Below are 21,370 nucleotides of genomic sequence, written 5' to 3'. Positions count from 1 at the left end.
TATCATTGTTCTTAATAAATTTATTTACTTATGAATATGGAAATGAATTTCTTAAAAATATATGTGAAAAGTTAATAGCAAAATTCAACATTCTTCTTATGATAAAAGCCAAAGTAGGAACTAAAGAGAGCATCCTTAGTGTTTTAACAGACACCCATGAAAATCTGACAGCTAATATCAAATAATCAAAGACTAGAAATGCTTTCCCTCTCAGATGAGGATCAAGAAAGGGAGGCCTACTCTCATCTATCTAACATCATACTTCTAGTCCTAGCACATGCAGTAAGAGAAGGAATTCAAGGCATGTATATCAGAAAGGAAGATATAAAATGTTCTATTTATAAATAATACCGATTTCTAGGTAGGACATTTGTAAGAATTTCTTTTTTTTAAAGTGAATTTAGCATAGTCATAGGATGCAAGGTCAATATTCAAAAATAAATTATATTTCTGTATTTTCTTATCATTTATTTATTTATTTGAAGGAGAGAGAGAGAAAGAGTGATGGGGAAGAGAGGGGAAAGAGAGAGAAGCAGACTCCTCCCTGAATAGGAAGTGGGATGCGAGGCTCAATCCCAGGAGCCCCAGATCATGATCTGAGCTGAAGGCAGATGCTTAACCAACTGAGCCACCCCCAGGTGCCCCTTATTTCTGTATTTTCTTAATAAAAACTCTAAGTTGAAATTTAAAAGTACCTTTTAGAGTAGCACCAAAAAATACTTTGGCATAAATATAAAATTACATAACACTGATGAGAAATCATTAAAGAAGAACTAAATGAAAATATGATAGTTGGGGATTCTGGGTGGCTCAGCAGTTTAGCACATGCCTTTGGCCCGGGGTGTGGTCCTGGAGTCCCGGGATCGAGTCCTGCGTCGGGCTCCCAGCATGGACCCTGCTTCTCCCTCTGCCTGTGTCTCTGCCTCTCTCTCTCTATGTCTATCATGAATAAATAAATAAAATCTTAAAAAAATATATGATAGTTGCGGATTAAAAGGTTTGATATTGTTGTTGGTTTTTAAAAAATTGATATACATTCAGTACAATCCCAATCAAGACCCAATAAGTGTTTTTCTTTTTCCTTTTTTTTCAGCAGAAATCAGCAAGCTTATTCTAAAACATGTGTAGAAAGCAAAGAAACTAGACTAAAACATTTTGAAAAATAAAACAAACAAAGTTTGAGACTGATACTACTGATTGTAAGACATATTACAAAACTACAGAATTTAAAACAATGTGAGACTAACATCAAGATAGAGAAATAGATTGATAGAACAGAATAGAGAGCCTAGAATATATTGGTTTTTTAAGAAGTTGCCAGAGCAACTCAATGGAGAAAAAAATAGTCCATTTCAAGAAATAGTGCTGAAATAATGAGAACCCATTTGAAAAAAACAAAAACCAATAAAACTCTCAACCCATACTTCAAACTGCATACAAAAAATAATTCAAAATTAACCATATACTTGAATGTAAACCCACAAACTATAACATACTTTAATATAAGAAAAAAATCTTAGTGATTGTGGGTTAGGCATAGATATTTTAGATACAACACCAAAAGCATGATACATAAAATTGTTAAAAATGATAGAGTTTCAGCAAATTTAAAAACTGCTTTTAAAATGACATTGTTAAGAAAATGAAAATAAAATGCATACACTGGGAAAAAATATTTACAAAATAAATATCTGAGGGGCACCTGGCAGGCTCAATCGGTTAAGTCTGACTATTGATTTCAAGTCAAGTTATGATCTCAGGATCTTGGGATTGAGCCCTGAGTTGGGCTCTGCTCTTAGCAGGGAACCTGATTAAGATTCTCTCCCTCTGCTGCTCCCTCTGCTCAGCTGTCTTTCTTTCACTAAAATAAATATGTAAATAGGTATACACACACACATATATATATATATATATATATATATATTTTAGTATATCATATATATACCAATATATGATAAAGGCTAGTGTCTAGGATATAGGCAGAAGAACTCTCTCAGGTCAATAATAAGAAAAAAATTCAAATTAAGAAATGGGCAAAACATTTGCACATACACTTCATCAGAGAAAATATACAGATTTCAAAAAACACATAAAAAGATTCTCAATATCCTTAGTCATTAGGAAAATGTAAAACAATACCACAATGAGATATCAATATATAACCATTAAAATGATTAAAATTAATTTAAAAAAATACCAAGTGCTGGTGAAGATGCAGAGTAACTGGAACTCTCATTGCTGGTACAAATACAAAATGTTAGAGCCATTTTGAAAAATAGTTTGGCAGGTTTTTTTTTTAACAGGTTAAATACGTATTTACCATGTGATCCAGCCATCCCATTCCTCGGTACACAAGATAAATGAAAAACCTTTATATAAAGGTTTATATTGGCTCTATTCATAGTCTCCTAAAACTGCAGATCATTCAAATGTCAATTAACTAGTGAATGAATAAACTTCCCATTTTACTGTGGGATATCCTTACTATACAATGGAATACTACTAAACAATAAAAAGAAATGGAATATTGGTACATGCAACAGCATGGATGAATCTCAAGTGCTTTATGCTTTATGCTAAGTGAAAGGAGCCTTTATGTAAAATACTACATACTGGATGATTCAATGTCTAAGGTATTCTGGAAAAGACAAAAACATGGAAGCAAAAAGGATCTCTGTAACAGCTTCAAAGTGATAGGAATTTTGCAAAGGGGAACAGATGAAAGATGTGTTCTATATCTTGACTGTGGTGGTGGTCTCATGGCTTTGTGCTTTTGTCAAAATTCCTCCCCAATGAAAGGATCATTTTTATTACATGTAAATGATCCTGCAGTACATCTGACTGCAAAAAAGAAAAAAAGAAAAAAACAACTGCTATTATGAATAGTTATGGTGTTTTTTACTTTTTAAAGAGCAGTTTTAAATTTATAACAAAACTGAAAGGAAAGTACAGAGATTGCTCATATATCCCCTGCCCACACACATGGATAACCTTTCTTATTATCAACATCAGTCATCAAAATGGTACATTTTTTTAACAAAGGATGAAAACTTCATAATTGAAAAATTAGTTCACTTAAAAAATACCGTAAAACTAGAAGACAGTGATGAAAAAATTGACAACACATACAAATGAAGATATACATACCATGCTCATGGATTGAAAGAATTAATATTGTTAAACTATCCATATACCAAAGCAATCTACAGATTCAATGGAGTGCCTATGATGATCCTAATTGTATTTTTCATAGAACTAGAACTAATAATACTAAAATTTGTATTAAACCACAAGACCCCAAATAGCCAAATCAATTTTGACAAAGAACAAAGTGGGCGGTATCACATTCCCAGATTTCAAGTATACTAGAAAGGTAATCAAAGCTGTATGATATTGGCACAAAAATAGATCGGTGGGACAGGATAGAGAACCCAGAAATAAACCCACACTTGTACAGTCAATCTACAAGAAAGGAGGCAAAATATTCAATGGGGAAAAGACAATGTCTTCAACAAATAGTGTTGGGAAAACTGGACCACTTCTTAAAACCATACATAAAAATAAACTCAAAATGGATTAGAGACCTGAATGTGAGACCTAAAACAGTAAAGCTTCTTAAAGAAACACAGGCAGTAATCTCTTATATATCAGTTTTAGCATCATTTTTCTAGATATGTCTTCCCAGGCAAGGGAAACAAAAGTAAAAATAAACTATTGAGACTATACCAAAATAAAAAGCTTTTGCACAGCTTTTTACTTACCACATATAAGTGAAATCATATGGCGTCTATCTATCTCAGTCTGACTTATTTCACTTGCACAGCAAAGAAAACCATTAACAAAATAAAAAGGCAATACACTGAATGGGAGAAGATATTTGCAAGTGATATATCTGATGAGAGGTAATGCCCAAAATATATAATAATCTTATACAACTAAAATCACACACACACACAAAAACCACCCAAATAATCCAATCAAAAATGGGCAGGGGACCGGAATAGACATTTTTCCAAAGAAGACTTAAATATGACTGGGGGACCTGGATGGCTCAGTGGGTTAAGTGTCTGACTCTTGATTTTGGCTCAATTCATGATCTCAGGGTCGTGAAATTGAGGCCTGCATTGGGCTTTGCTCCAGCAGGTATTGGAGCGTGCTTAAGATTTTCTCTCTCCCTCTCCCTCTCCCTCTGCCTTTCCTCCCCCTGCTTGCATGTGCATGCTCTCTTCTCCCTTAAAAAAAAAAAAAGACATATAAAGATGGCCAATAGACACATGAAAAGATGCTCAATTTCACTAATCATCAAGGAAATGCAAATCAGAAACCCAATGAGGTATCGCTTTACACCTGTCAGAATGGCTAGTATCAAAGAGAAGAAATACCAACTGTTGACCAGGATGTGGAGAAAAAGAGGAACTCTTGTACACTGTTGGTGGGAATGTACATTGGTGCAACCACTGTGCACAACAGTATGGAGGTTCCTCAAAAAATTAAAAATAGAATTACCATATTATCCAGTAATTACACTACTGGGTATTTGCCTAAAGAAAATGAAAACACTAATTTGAAAAGACATATGTACCCCTATGTTTATTGCAGCATTATTCACAGTAAGCAAGATATACAAGCAACCTATGCGTCCATCGATAGATAAGGAAGGTGCAATGTGTGTATGTTTATATATATATATATATAAAATATATGTGCAGTATATATTATATATTCAGTATATATATCCATATATATAATTGACTATTGCTCAGCTATGAAAAAGAATGAGATCTTGCCATTTGTGACAACACGGATGGACCTAGAGGGTTTTATCTAAGTGAAATAACTCAGACTGAGATAGATAGATGCCATATGATTTCACTTATATGTGGTATCTAAAAAAACAAAAAACAAAACAAAACAAAAAAAAACAAAACAAAAAACAGAAACAGACCCATAACTATAGAGAACAAAATGGTGGTTGCCAGAGGAGAGGGTGGTAGGGTATGGTGAAATGGGTAAAGGGAACTGGGAGGACCAGACTTCTAATTATGGGATGAGTAAATCATGGGAACAAAAATGACAGAATAGGGCATATAGTCAATGGCATTGTAATAGTTTTGCTGGGTAACGATGGTAGCTACACTTGAGGTGAACATAGCATAATATAGAATTGTCAAATCTCTATGTTGTACACCTGAAACTAATGTAACATTGTATGTCGACTGTTCAATTCACAAATACCAGAAATAAATTCATAAAACAAGAAAGGTTTTAGTAGCATGGTTATTGTCCAAGACACTCAGATTCCTGCTGAATATGTTTCTGACTAATATTAACTTTAGAGAGGCAGAAGAGTCAAAGGAAAGAATCATAGGAAAACATCTGAGTTTTACTGGTTAATTAATAGAGAGGTTGTATCTAGTGAGAGAGCTTACCCATGTACTTTCCTTCCTCCCCCGAAGCAGTGGGAACATCCTTATTTTGAGGTCCCAGCCAAAGTCTTCTTGACTGGTATTCAATCCCTCAACTTCAGCATTATAAAAATTAGCTAAAGAGCATGCCAGCTGTGCTTGCAGTGTCTTCAGAACTCTCTCCAAATGCTAAGAAGAAAGAGTGGACATCCTTTATTGACACACAGGGTTAAATGTTTTTTGACATTCATCAGGAGGACATCTATAGAGACCCTTCCCTACTTCTGCAGGTGCTGCAGCAGAAAGAAAATTCACGGACTGCTGATCGCATCGGCTCCACTGCCCCTTCATTTGCTTTCCTTCATCTGCAAAATTTCCCCAAGCCTTTTACTGAAAGCTGTCACACTCAAGTTTCCAACCTTTCCTCATGAAGCCTCCCGTAGGTCTCTAGAGGACCTAGTCTTACACTTTCAAAGAATGTTGAACAAATTACAAAGATCTATTTTTCATACTGGCTTTTAATTATTTTTGAGCCTCTCAAAAGCAGATCCATTGCTCATTTATTACTGTGTTCCTGGCACCTAGTACATTACCTGTTGCATGAAAGATAATCAATAAATAGCAGTTTATGAAAGAATGAGAATGATCCATCATATACAGCTCAAGAAACCTATAGCCTTGAATTATTTGTAAGAGACAGGAATAAGTTTTTGATTGTATAAGCAATTAAATGATGTGCAAACATATACTTTTAATGAAAAGAGTTTAGACAATATTGAAAGATTTATTCCAATTGAAAAATCACATGGTACACAGAGTATCTAGTTCCATCTGAACCATTTCTCGTCAGTACACTTGGACTAGTGGCAGTGAAATTGCTTTCAAATGAGTACATGATTTTACTTAATATTAATTATTTTTTTATTTTCACTCTTCTAATAACACATGCCTTTATAAAACTGAAATACTTTCTGCTGCTTGGAGAAAAAATATTTTGTGGTCTACTTCGTTTTGTGTTCTGTTCTGACTTCTAGTATAGCTAGTAATTGATATTCAAGCAGCTTCACAAATGTGAGGGAACATTCTCGCTAATGCTTTCAAGAGATTTCCACTTACTGAGACCGACAATCCTGATAATTCTCAAGACCATATAATATGCTTTTGTAGCAATTTTATACACATGTATACCTTTATTGTTTTAAATTTTAAATATTAATGACTTAATTGGTACAGTCATTTCAAAATTTTAAGATATATAGAAATGTCAAAGAAAAGAGTATGTCTATCATCAAGAGTCACCCAGCTCAGAAATAATGATTAATGCCAGTGCATACTATTCCAGACATTGCTAGATATTTCTAGAGCAGGGTTTCCCAACTTTGGTGTTCCTGACATTTGGCCTGTTATGGATGGGGGCTGTCCTATGCCCTGATGAACATTTAGCAGTATTCTTGATCCCAACTCACTAGTAGCACCTTTCCCCTACTTGTGACAACAAAATATGTCTCCAGAAATTGCCAAATGTCCCCTGGGGGCAAAACTGCCTCAGGTTGAGAAGCACTCTAGACAAAAAAAAAGAAATAGAAACAGAGGTTGAGAAATAAGTTTGCAAAACTTTATTAATAGAAATTGACAGAGAAAGAAGAAGCCAAATTGAAGCCAAGGGGATTGCTTTACATTATTTATATATCTCATAAATATATGTTCAACTTGAATGATCCCACTAAACTTTAAGAAAAGATGATAAAAATTTAAAAGGCTAGAGAGTCACTAGGTTTCATATTAAACTCATTTTTAAATTTTAGACAGTATTGATCTAGTGTGAAAAATGAGAAAAGTAACACTCATTTGTCCTCTCCTTTTTCTCCCTCACCTGCCTTTTTTTCTAGTTTTACTGTTATATCTATAGTTGTTTATTCTTAATGCTAGCCACTAGTTTATCATCATAGCCTCTCTATTCTTGAATGATTTTTTATTTTGATTTATTTCTTCTTGGATTGCATTGTCAGGTAGCTGGTGTTTTCTGTTTTTCCTCCAGAAAGACCCATGAGTGTTGAATTTCTTGAGTTTTCATGTGCTTGGGAATATCTGTTGCCTCAGAACTCTAAACCAAATTTTGCAGGTTTAACTTTATATTATTGTTTTGGTAAAAGCTTTAGTAAGAAATAATTCACATGCCCTACAATTTACCTGTTTAAAGTATACAATCTCATCATACGTTAGTATATTTAATCATTTTGGTATATTACAGAGTTGTGCAGCAATCACCATAACAAGTTTTGGAATATTTTCATCACTTGAAAAATAAATGTAGTCCCGTTGAGCAAACATTCTCTGTTTCCCTCCCACTCTGACTCCAATCCTAGTCAACAACATTTACCCCCCAACAGGATGCTTTCCCAGTCAACAACAATGTAGATGAAAGCACAGAATATGTGGCCTTTGTGACTGGCTTCTTTTGCTTAGCATGCTATTGCCAAGATTTATCTATGTTGTACCATGTAGCAACACTTCATTATTTTTTTATGTCCGGATAATATTCCATTGTATAGATAGACTACATTTTGGTTACCCATTGATCAGTCAATGGGTTGGTATCATTTTTTAGCTAATATAAATAATGCTGCTATGAACATATGTGTATGAGATTTTTTTGTGGACATATGCTGTCATTTCTCTTTTCTCCTATACAACCCATTTATCTTGAGTATATTTCTAGGAGAGGAACTTCTAGGTTATAAGGTAACCTTACATTTGAACTTTTTAGAAGCTGGTATAACATTTGCTGGGAGGGTGGGTATCACACTGTGACTTTCTCCATTTGTACATATTATCCTCCTTTTCTGTCTGCACTGAGAGATGCAGTCATCCTGTCTTCCACAGCTTTTCTAGATATCTTTTGGCTGATATTTCATTACAAAGTAGGGCTTTATTTTTATTTTTCCTCAAAAGAGTTTGCATGTGCTTTATTCTCAAATTTTTTTCAAATTTGAGAATGTCTGCCTGGTGCTTTAACACAAAAAAAGTAGGCTACTTACATTTTCCTTCTCTCAGAAATTTGTGGACAGTGCTCCGTTGTCTTCAGATATTGACTATTGCTGTATTCTGAAGCCAAACTGATTTTTTCACCTTCTAGATGACTGGCTTTTTCTAACCAAATACTTTAAGGAATAATTTCCCCTAAAGGTCAGTAACCTAACAAGGATGCATTCAGTGTTGTGCATTGGCATCAATTTTTCCTGAAATTGGATATGATGTGGTAAAATACAGAAAAGTTTAAAGCAGTTGGTTGTTGCAAACATGATCTAAATTTCTGCTCTCGGTTCATTAATTTGAACAAAGTAGTCTTTTCAACTCTGGCATTTGAATTTTTCTAACTTTTTATTCAATGTATTTCTTAGTTAATTCATTGTGTTAAAATTTTATGTCACAAGAACCCCCCAAAACTTCCATAGTTAGAAAAGGTTGTTCTAAGTTTCTTGTTCTAAGAAATTCTTGTCAATGAAATTAGTTTTTTCATTTTGTTTGCATCGACTTGTTCAGCTGTCTGAGAAATCACAGCTGCCCAAAATGCATTAAATAATCAAAGGTGCATGTAGGCAATAAATAACATTGCAGAAGTTACATTCATAGACTGGAGAAAGATATTGACTAGTGATTTGGTTAATTTCTCTTCCATTCGACAGAGTTCTGTTCCATTTGACAGACTACATGTAAACCATTAAAAAGAGTGAGATCGATTCCATTTCAACAGATAATCATATGATTTTGCAAACTCCACTTTGTCTGATAATCCTGTACCATTAGGACATTCTTTTTAATTTTTATATTTTTATTTTCTTTCCTTTAGTTTTCTTTATTTAATTTTCCTGAGATTTATTCACTTTTTTACCCTTCCCTCCTTTTCCTCTTCCTTCTCTCTCTTCTGCTCCCCTCTTTCTACTTGTTTACCAAAGAACTCGAGTGTATTTATTGAGATACATACAATACAACCAAACTGGGAGTGATTAACCTTTCTTATTGCTACTTTTCCAAGGAAATCTCATAATTTCACTCAACAAATATTTATTGAGCCCATACATTGTACTATGCCTTCCCCACATCCCGAGAGAGAGAGCACACAAAGTGAACAAAATAGACAAAAGTATCTGCATTTTTGGAGCTTGAGTTCTCTTGGGGGGTGATAGGCAATATATAAGTAAATTATATGGTATAATAGATGCTAATAAGTGTTGTGAGGACAATATAAATGAGGTGAGGGGGTGTGGGATTGAAATATTTAAATAGAATGGTCATAAACTTCGAAGAAGATGGCATTTGAATAAAAATCTGATGGAAATAAGGGAGCAAGGCATGTGTATATCTATGAAAGAGTACTCTAGACAGAGGAAGAAGCCAGAATATCCATGCAGAGATGGGAGTATAGCTGGTATATTCATGGAAGAGCAAGGTGGTTGAAATGTGCGCAGCAGAGTGAACAAGGAATACCAGAAGACATTAGAAGATCTGGTAGTCAAATCATAGAGGGTTTTGAGAGGTCTTTATTTTTTAACTTCAGTGAGACTGGAAAACAGAGAATTTTGAGTAGAGGATTGGTGTGATCTAATTTACATTTTAATGAGATTTAGTAGGAAATGTGGAAGCAAGAAGGCCATTTATGAGACCATATACCATTCCAGCCAAGGGGTCATGGTGGCTTGGGCCATGGGCACAATGACAATAGTTGAAGTATGGGAATAGTTCAAAAAGAGAGGCAAAACAGTTTGCTGATGGATCAGTGTAGATCGCGGAAGAGTCAAGAATAACACCATGGTATTTGGTCTAATAACCAATTGGAGGCACAGAATTGGCATTAATCAAGAAGGAGAAGTCAAGGAATTGCAGAAGAATATAAAGAACTCAGTTTTTGAACATATTAAAGTTGAGATGGAGGTGTTCAGGTAGAGATGTGGAGTTGTTCATTTGAGAGTTCCAGTCTTCAGATATGTATTCGTAAGTCATCAGCATATTTAAAGCCATGAGATGGTGGGCCAGCAAGAGTTATTGTGGATGGAGAAGCATAATAGTAAGGGTTGGTGGCATTCTAATACTAACAGATTGAGGAGGTAAGGAGGAAGAAAGAAAGAAACAGAATTATAGCACTAATGAGAAAGGCAAAAGAGTATCGGTATTTCTGGATCCAAGTGAAGAAAATGTTACAAGGAGGGGAAAATAATCAGCTATGTTAATTGTTGTTGATAGGTTAAGTAAGATGAGGACTGAGAATTGACAAAGGATTAGTAACTAGAATATATAAATAACCCTCTGAAATCAACAGTGTAAAAAAATAATCCAATTAAAATATGAATTTTATGGATTAAATTGTTTCATCACCTCCAAAGTTTATATGTTGAAGCCCTAATCCCAATGTAACTGTATTGATTAGGGTCTTTAAGGAGATCTTTAAGTTAAATGAGGTTGTAAGGGTGGGGTCCTATTTGATTAGACTGGTGTCCTTAATATGAGGAGAAAGAGACACCAGAGAGTTCTCTCTTCCCACCTGTGCACAGAGGAAAGGCCATGTGAGAAGGTGGCCATCTGCAAGCCAAAGATGTAATGGGTAAAAGACAGGGAGAGAGATTTCACCAAAGGACCACAGATGGCAAACACACAAAAAGATACTCAAAATCATTAGCCATTAGGCAAATGCATATCGAAACCACAATGAGATGTCACTGCATACCTTTCAAATGGCTGAAAAAAGAGAGTGACACTGAATTCTGGTCAGGAGATAAAGAAACCTGATCACTCACACATTGGTGGTGTGGTTGTAAATGATATAGCTACTCTGGAAAGGAGTCTGGCAGTTTAACAAAAAGTAAAACATGCAACTCTCATATGACTCAGGGATTGTACTCCTGGGCATTTATTCCAGAAAACTGAGAATTTATATTCATACAAAAAGTTACACATAGATGTTCACAGCAGCTTTGTTTATAATAGCTGAAAACTAGAAACAATCCAGATGTCTTTCAACAGAATGGTTAAACTAAATTTCCATATATGGAATATGGCTCAGCAATAAAAAGGAATGAGCTACTGACACACACACCAGCCTGGTATATCTTCAGAGAGTAAATCTGAGTGAAAAATATGTTAATCTCAAAGTACTACATACTGTATGCCTTTATTTATAGAATGTTCTTTAGATGACATCGGAGAACTGATTAGGGGTGAAGGCAGGAGGGAAGTGGGTGCAGCTATAAAAGAGAAGCATGAGGAGTATTTACAGTGATACAGATGTCATGCCTCTTGACTAGTATCAGTGTCCACATCCTGATTTCAGTACTGTACTATGGTTTTGCTAGATGTTACTGCTGGAGAAAACTAGCTAAAGGGTACACAAAATCTTTCTGTAGTATTTCTTAAAACTGCATGAGAATCTATAGTCATCTCAAAACAAAAATTCTAATGAAAGAAATTGTATTTCTGGCTCTTTAAAATGAGTCTTACACATTCAGAAAGATCCACTTAACTAGTAAATTATCCCTTGCCTTGGTGTTTCTATTTACCTTTAAGAAAGGTAGTGTTAAAAAAATATAAATAAATAAATAAATAAATAAAAGAAAGGTAGTGTTACCAAACTTACCAAGTTATATACATTAAATGTGTACAGCTCTTTACGTGTCAATCATATCTCAATAAAGAAAGAAAGGTAGGGTTAGCATGTCATATACATTCTGCTTTTAAAAGTAAAACACAGTGCCTTAAAAATAATAGCTTTTCAAATTCTGTTCTTTTTTTAAAACAGCTTTATTGAGATATAATTTATATACCATACAATTCATGTATATAAAATTAACTTTTCAGTGTCTTATAGTATAGTCACAGCATTGTGTAACCATTACTACAATCAGTTTTAGAACATTTTTGTTACCCAAAAAGAACTCTGCACCCCTTAGCACCTTTAATTCTCCACCTGCCTTTTCTCCTCAGTCCTAGAAAACCACTGCTCCACTTTCTGTCTCTATAAATCTGTTATGTTTAAAGGATAATCCATTCGTGATAAAAAAAAGTTTAGCAAAAGGAATATTTTTAAAATTACTTCTAATCTTGACATTCTACTAAGTTAATTTCCCTAAATGAGCTCTTTTTACTTTGTGTATGGAATTAAATCCTTAGTACATCATCTTCTTCTCTGCAAATAACAGTATGGATCCCATTAGCCACTACATTTATTTTTAATTTTGGAAAGATAAAAGGTGGAATTCCCAAAGGAATCATTTCAAATATTTGGTATCCTATACTGAATTTAATTGAAAACATGTTCATTATTAATAACTTAAAATTATTTACAATTATTAATTACATAGAATAACACATCATGATTTGTTTTTGTTGGGCTAATAAAAGGGGTTTAACTCTCCTGACTAATCGAGCAAGTGATTGCATTCAAATCCGTTAGGGGTGCCTCTTAAGGATTTTTAAACCACCTTAGCCAGGAACTCTCTCTTCAAAAGACCTGCAGCTTCCTGCTGGTGCCTGCCTGCTGGGCTCTGCTCTGCCTCCTGCTCTTTCCCCTCCTCTCTGAGGCAGTTCACATTCTTCCGGGTGCTTCTAAGCACAGTCTGTACAGAGCTGAGGTATCATATGCCGTAAGAATTATTTGAACATGGAAATATTGGCCTTTGCTTTCTTTATGATTGTTTTGAATTAGCAGCAATTTCTTACTCCAATAAGATGTTCTCTGGTTTTTTACCTATTGTGAATCTGTACAATGAGGTTTGCTAACTAGACAAAATAGGCACAATTCCGTGTGTGACAATGTTTAAGCTACCTAAGGTAATACATTTTTTTTCATTGCTATAAAAGCATTCATTGTAAAGATAGCAGCAGTTCAAAGAATTGTTTTACTGTTTCAGCCAGTCCCCTGAAGCCTTTCGATAGGATGCTTTATTGGGTTAGTTGTGATTTAAAAATGAAACAATTGAAATACTATGTCTTAAAATGATATTATCTAATTTAGACCTTTAAGGAATTCTGTGTTCTTCTTTTTAATCTGACCAAATGTATAAGATTCAATAATATTCTGTAATTTAAAGTTACAACTTTAATTTTCATGTGTAGCACATTTCAACAGAAGGTATTTAATCCCTTCTAGAAATAGGTCAGGTAATAACTTTTAAGAACACAAATGCGTTGTTATCCCTGACTTGATATTTTGCATTTTCTTGCATTCTTTCCTAGAGATCAAAATGTCTAAGCGTAGAAATAGCTGTAAAATGGAAATAAGGACTAGGCTTGGCAAACTCAGATAATATACAGTTTCATTTGGCTATAGGGGAAAAAAAGCCCTCAAAGTATATTCTCAGCTGAATAAATTCAGCTCTAAAATTGTTCACAGATGAGCTGAGAATTGACTTTTGAATCAAGTCCACAAGAAAAACAGAAAAAGTAAAATAGATACAACCACTGCTTGTTTGGTCCAGAATTTATAGAAAAATAAATTAAAATCTAAGGAATAGATAGAGGCTGAGTCGAGTTTGTGATTTTTAACTCTAGGTATCTGTTCCCTGCTAACATAATGAACCATTGTTTTGAAATTACTGTTTTCTAACTTTAGTGGATCAATACGTCTTCCAGGAAAGTAATTTAGATAGAATTTTAACCAATGCTGTGAGTGCGTATAGAGACAGTTGCTTAAAACTCGAGATATATATTTATATTTGATGTGTCGAGAGCTTGCTGGTGGCAGCAGCAATACACAGCTCATTTCTCTGATAGTGCTTCTCATCAACCACACATAGCCACTTGGATCTCACTCCTGCCACTTCATGCCACTGCATTTGTATTTTATTTCCCATACCGTCTGCTATATGTGTCCCACAGTATTTTTTCAAAAGGAAAGTTGTAGATACAACAACAACAAGATGAATGGGAAAGTGAAGATAAGAAGTTGCATGTGGGTAGAAATTATAATTAAAGCTATAGTCCACATAAGTGTTTTTTTCAGACCTTTTAACTTATACCCCAACCTTTTACATATTTTCTCCTTATAGTGAATATTTTAAAGTTTTTGAGAGCCCTTTCCTGCTGTTTATCTACTTCACTATTACAAGCAAAGCAAAGGTAATTTTGAATGAAAAGAGCATTTTCATGAGAAGATCAGCATAGCACAGACTAAATAGTATCTTGATCTTTAATTAGTAGAGAATATTTTGAATGCCAGTTTAGAAAATTGCAAAGCCCATTAATGAAAACAGTTAGTTGAAGGTGTAATTTTGTGAAGTGTGTGCATTAGAATTGTCAAAACAAAAAATGCTTTGAGCTTCTTTAGATTTTTGTTATCCAAAGGATTGTAGGTATTTCAATTTTCAAGTTATAAAAAAAATTAAGTCTATTTATCAGTGTTTGGCAGATTCTTACCATATCACTTTGGCAGAGGGTGGTATTTAGGGTGAGGTCAATTTTCTTATATGAAATATAACATTCAGAACATTTCTGCAATGTTCATTCCTCTCCTACGTTGGAAGGAATCTAGGATTGCAATCCTGTAAAATCTCCAATCTTATGCTCATGTCCTGTATACCATGTAGTTAAAAGAAAATCGGATTTGTATAAATTAGCAGTATTTTTAATAGTAGAAATGCTAAAATAAAAAATGTAATTATGCCATTCATTTTATTTTATGAATTTTTGTCTTTGATTTTTTCTTTTTTTTTTTTAAACAGGGTCATTTTGGAATTCAGCTTCCTTCAATACTGAGGCTTCATACCTTCATTTTCCTACTTTCCATGGAGAACTTAGTGCAGATGTGTCTTTCTTTTTTAAGACAACAGCTTCATCTGGGGTATTTTTAGAGAACCTGGGGATTACCGATTTTATAAGGATAGAGCTACGCTGTGAGTCTCCTTTTCCTTAGAAGCCTGTGGGATTCTATTTAGTAGTAAATCCTTTCACTAATTGTTAAAGTACTGTGTTTCTACTTTATCAACTAAATCTTTTCATTGTGTCCTTTTGGAAAAAAAATCTATAATATTAGGTTAGCTTTTTTGCAAGAAATAATATTTAACACGATAATTTGGGGAAATAATTGGTATTCTCTGGAACCAATTTAAGAAGAGTTTTAAGTCCAAATAATTAATTTTTTTTTAAAAACTAAATTCTTGGTAAATTATAGAGTTAATTAATTAAATAAACCAGCCGTATAATCTTGTATACGATATAATTTTCGTATACTCTTAGGCCACTATTAGTATCTTAATATCAACTGTGTCTTACATGCTTTTAAAATCAGATAAACTTTGAATCGTTGTAAAAATGAGTTTTACCTAAAATGTCAGAAGCTATTAGTTTTCTTGTTCTGGCCAACTAGCCTTACTCTTCATCAATATGCAAAATTAACTCTGAGGATGAAGTTCTTAAAATCTGGGTTTTTTTCTGAATGTATTTTACGGTCTCATTCCACATTTAGTCTTGACGGATGCTATCATTTCCTTCCATAAGACTTAAGCCATTGCCTTTATATTTTGTGATTGCTACGCCGTGGTGCTATTCCTAAGTGTGTCAAGGGCTCTGCTGTCCACCATGTGGCCTCACTCGAACAATCTTCATATGTAATATTTACAGCTCCAGCAGTAGTGACCTTTTCATTTGATGTGGGCAATGGGCCTTTTGAAATCTCGGTGCAATCACCCACTCATTTCAACGACAACCAGTGGCACCGTGTCAGGGTGGAACGGAACATGAAAGAGGCATCTCTTCGAGTGGATCAGCTCTTACCAAAGACGCAGCCTGCTCCCGCCGATGGGCATGTCCTTTTACAGCTCAACAGTCAACTCTTTGTGGGTAAGTTCTGTTGTTAGGCAGTTTGTTACTTAACTGTATGATATAAGTGCAGAGGTGGGCAGAAATGAAATAATACCAACCAATAACAACAACAAGCCATCATTTATTGGGAGCCTATATTCTCAGCTATGCCCGTGTTTGAGTTCGTCCTCTTAACCAACCTGTGAAGTGGGTTAACCCCATTTTACAGATGAACTAACTGAGGTACAATGGCTTGAAATGCCTTGCCTTCAGGAATCTACCTAGTAAATGAGATTTAAATTTGTGTTTGATTCATTCTGAAACCAGGATTCTTTAATATTACAGATTATGGAATTTGTTCCAATTTGGGTTTTGGGCGTTTTGTTTTGTTTTTTGCATTAGTGCTTTTAGTATTTTGTTGGCGGTGTTTATCTTTGTTCTCAGAGGATTTAAGGAGCCCTCCTTGTAATTCCAGCTGATGCCAAACAGGGACCCCTGTCAAAAAACAGGCCAATAGAAGAAAAAAAGAAAAGCAGGAGCAGTTCTTCTGCTGACGTCTCTCATTTTGCCTGTTTTTCAGATACCTTCTGATCATCTACCTCATACTTACATCTAAATGTTCCTTTATTGCCTAAATACATTCACCTGGAATCTATACATTGGATAGTGAAATCCTTCTGGAAGTGTTTGTTTTATTTTTAATCTTTGCTAATTACTGTATGGAACTCATCAACTATTAAGTTCAAGGAATTATTTACTTGATCACTTTTCACATATTTTAGTGTAAATAAGGACACAACAACTCTATAAAGCAGAATAAACTATAATGATTAGAAATCATATTTCAAACATTTTTAGGAGTTATGTTTTAGAACAAAATTCAACAGATTCCCATTACATCTTTCATTGCTTAATAATCTTGTTTTATTATTCTCACTGCAAAAGATAAGCCTATTTGTGACTTATTTGACTAAGACAGTTTTGGGATTTCTATTGAATTTATATATTCCTTATTTTATCATTTATTCTGTCACTCAATAAATATTTAAATGAACAGCTTCTATGAGTAGGGCACTATAATGGACAATCTAATCATAATCTTGGGGCCACTTAACTGCCTTATTTAAGGGCATATAAACAGTAAGGAATACTTGAAATACGTAACTTTTCCTTTAGTAGCATGCTGGAAACTCAGTCAGGAAATTGACATACATATTTCTTGATATACAAAAACTAAGAGATGGCTACATCCAAAGGCATGGCAATTTAAAATCTGTCAGTATTTTGGAAATAGCCTTACTATTCTTGGAAATTGAGAAGGTTGAAACAGTCCTCGAATTTTTCAGTGAAATCTGCTGCAGTTCATCTGAACATGACCTTTCATCCTTTGTGTGACTTTTAATGTCATTGAAATGAAGTCACTATATATTGTGTATGATAAGAATCCTGGCCTTAATTTGATTTCAGGTAGTTGTAACAGAAGTAATATTATTTTATCAGAAGACTGTGTTGGAACAGACTTGAGTCTTTTGCCATCAATCATGTGTTATAATTTTAATAAATATACCTAAGAGATTTCATCTTTATGGAGGCAATTGGTTAGGCTTTTGGCATTCCCATATGTGTTCAAATCCAAGGACTGCCTTATGTGAAAGTTTTATGAATTAAAATCTTTACTCTGGTTAAGTCACATCACTGGAAACTAAGAAGAAAAGGCAGAAAGATCTCTGATAAAAATGTTACATCTACTATTAATAAAAATCCGTTTATACAATTTCCTTCTTTTTACTACAGGTAACTGAGAAAATTGACGTGGTTAGTGTGATGACATTGAAAGGACTCATACTTTTAAAAAGACTTATTAGGGAGAGGCAGGTCACTTGCTATTAAGAGGCCTACAACAGGATCTTCTTTTTATCTTTACCTCTACCACAGGAGTGTACCATTTTCTTAGAAAAGGGCCCCAACCAAGTTAATAAAAATGATTACACAGTAAAATATTTATCAATTTATAACATTACTATCAAACAAATCACAATATTTTTAAAATTTCTAAATGAAAATACTTCATTGGGGGTTAAATTATAATGTGAAAGGTTACACTGAATTAGTGCAAAGTGGGTAAAAAGTAGTAAAAAAAATAAGTAAAAATTAGAGCTAATTTAATGTAGCACTTATTAAGGTCAAAAAGTAGCTCTCTGCATTCCTGATAGTATGTCTCAGTGGAAGAGACAAGAGGCAGCCAATAAAAGAGTAAATAGTAAGACAAATGGATGTTATTTAAAATATATGTTATTAATATAATACATATTGTGTACATGCATGCATGCCTACATATTTGTATGTGTGTGTGTATGTATGTGTGTATACAACTTCAGATAATGATACATACTATAAAAAGCCAGGCAATGATTTGAGTTGGGGGTCTTTCTACTTTAAGTGGGGTGGTCAGGGGAGTGCTCCCTGAGGATCTTACATTTGAAGAAAGGCCAGAGGAAGCAGAAGAGGGAAACTGTGAACATCTGAAGACAGAGAATTGGTGGAGGGACCATGCTCAAAGTGGAGGGAAGGAGCTCTAGGAGTCAGGGAGCAGGGAGGAAGCCATCATGGCAGAGGAGAGAATTGATCTGAGGGAAGGCATGGTGTGAATCATGGTCCAGTTATATATTGGGTCTTGTATGACCATGGCAAGGAAACTGGATTTTATTCTAAGGCCCAGAAGAGTGGCGTGATCTAATGTACATTTTCCACGTCCTCCTTGCTGCTGTGAAGAACATGGTTGGAGGGAATGAGGTAGAAGCAGGCTACAGCGGTGGTCCCTGTGGGAGTTAATGGTGGCAGAGGCTGGAGAGGAGATGGTGAAAACCAGCATTGGGTCATGCTTGAAGTGTCAATGCACACAACTTGTGATGGGTTGGTTGTTGCTGTTAGTGTGTTACTTCTTACCCCTACTAATCTTCTCAAGGACAAGACACTTTGTAGGTTTCTGGGATCCTCACATCATTTCTCAGTTTGTAATTTCAACTGAAGTTAGCATTTCTTGTTTTCTTCCTGTATCCTAATTTGTAGGATGATTCAAGCTGTTCCCTGACCATTCAGTCTGAATTATATACTATAAACCCTATAAACCATACTCCTGCCAGACTGCAAAAGACTACTGGTCCTTCTTGACAGCCAAGAGAAAATGTTTCCTTTCCTCCCTTTCCTTCAATGAGATCCTCCCCACCCCATGATCACACACTCCCAGGAAACCAGGTTTCTTGGTTCATATGTTCTGTGCCAGCACATATTGGATATTGAAGGGACCTTCTCTTGGACACTGTTTCTCGCATATGAATACTTTCCAATATTCTAGAACTAAGTCTGTTCTCAGAGCCATGACTAGCAGTCTCTGCCCTGATTCAACAGAATTGATCTTCTGGTTCAGATTTTAAAGGGTACTTTCATTCCCCTTACTTACAAGTTCAAGAGTTTAATTAGTAGTTCACCCATCCATCTTAAAAATAATTATGGCTAATCAGTATTTTAAGTATGCATAATGGATATCATTTGTTTTGGAGTATCAGGATGTATTAATGAGATAAATGTAACTGTAAAGAGTAAGTGTCTACTATAACTTTTTCTCCTAAAAAAATGTTTAAATCCAGATGATGATATTGATGATGATGATGATGACAACGACGACGATAGTACTTTTAAGTTACATAGAAACACAATCTTTATAAACAAGGGATAAAACTGTAAGACTAAGCTAATGTTAGTTAATCCAAGATAGATTGTGTTAGTATCTCAGCATTTAGTGGCTTTTACCAAAAATGTACCTTCTTCTTTGTAAACAAATTTGGCAGAAAACACTAACACTATTGTGGAATATTTCAAATATCAAATAAAGTTACTTTATAATACTACAAAGATGAAACATAAGAAATTTTTATGATGTAGAACTATGTTTGTTTGAGATATATCTTTAACACTTTTACCTACAAGTAAAATGTTGTGGGTATTTGAATGCATGTTCATTTTGATTTCAGTAATATTCTCCATCTCACTGTGCTACCACAGCCGGGCCTTTGTTGATGATATTTATTGACATTACAATTTTTCAAGGTTAAGGGTTTTGGCGGTCTCTCAGAAGTGACCGGTAGAATGGGATAACATGAAAGCATTGAGTATGTTTTCTCTATTGCTGGCTTCAGTCTCTCCCTTAAAAATCAGTCATAAAGTGTGTCCACATCTCAGAGTGCATCTCTGATGCAAGACTGATGCTTTACCTTCTGAGCAAAATCAGTAAAAATAAATAGAAGGCATGATTAAAAACGTGATTCAGCTGGGCAACAATGATACATGACCACTGACATAGAAAGAAGGAAATGAGAGTTTCAGAGGTGGAATTAGTGTTAGTCTACACCGAAGAAGTATAAAACAGAGGTTTTGAACAATCGCTATGGTTCCAAATATTGGAACAATTATCTTCAGTTAATCTAAACTATAGGATGCCGTGCACTGTGAAGGAGTAATAAAACAATGGACCTCAAACCTTGTATGAAAAAGTGAAAAGAGTTAACATGAATGTACTGTGATAAATACAGTGAGCACCAGCACATTGACTATCTTCTCCCCTTCCCCAAATATCCCAACCATCACATTGCTTTTTGTAACAAAAATGATGATTCACCCTCTAATTCTAGCCCATCTTTCTCCATTCTTGTTCTTAATTATGGTGCAGAGCCTTTCCCGACCTTTTCACATTCTTTCACTTTCTCTTTTTTTGTTTGTGGGTGATTTATGACCTGAGTTGAACAGTGCTATTCAAAGGTGCTATTTATTACTTAAAAAAATAAGTTTAGTGGCATGATGTTAATTAGTGTATTAAACATATGCCCTTGACCCTGTTAGAACGAGGACTCACTGTCAAGAGTCACTGCTGTTAGCGTTTCCCCCACAGACTTTCTCCAACCACGGAAATGATGGGGAAAAAAGAATCAATCATTTTTTAAGCTGAAATGTGACAGTGGTCATTTTCTATTTTGGTTTGTAAACTCAGCATTTTTCTTAGAAGCTTCTTAAATTAGCCTTGAATTGATTTTCATTCAACTAGCTCTGCAAATTTTGTTTGCAATCTAAATTCTTTTACTGACAGGCTTTTAAATGGGGCAAACTCCATCTCAGTACTTTGT

At 34.6% G+C, this 21,370-nt stretch overlaps 1 protein-coding gene across 1 annotated transcript in view; it reads left to right on the top strand.

Annotated features, from left to right (window-relative positions):
• CNTNAP4 (contactin associated protein family member 4) overlaps positions 1-21,370 on the top strand; it is a 241,399-nt gene that overhangs the window by 189,254 nt on the left and 30,775 nt on the right. The window contains exons 16-17 of the mRNA XM_025426897.3: positions 15,116-15,286; positions 16,014-16,232. Of these exons, the coding sequence (XP_025282682.3) occupies positions 15,116-15,286; positions 16,014-16,232 (390 nt within the window). The remainder of the gene's footprint in view (positions 1-15,115; positions 15,287-16,013; positions 16,233-21,370) is intronic.

Source organism: Canis lupus, chromosome 5 (assembly GCF_003254725.2).
Source record: "Canis lupus dingo isolate Sandy chromosome 5, ASM325472v2, whole genome shotgun sequence".
Classification (NCBI taxonomy): Eukaryota; Metazoa; Chordata; class Mammalia; order Carnivora; family Canidae; genus Canis; species Canis lupus.
The sequence above is the reverse complement of the archived record's forward strand: the minus strand, read 5'-3'. Positions and strand labels throughout refer to the sequence as shown.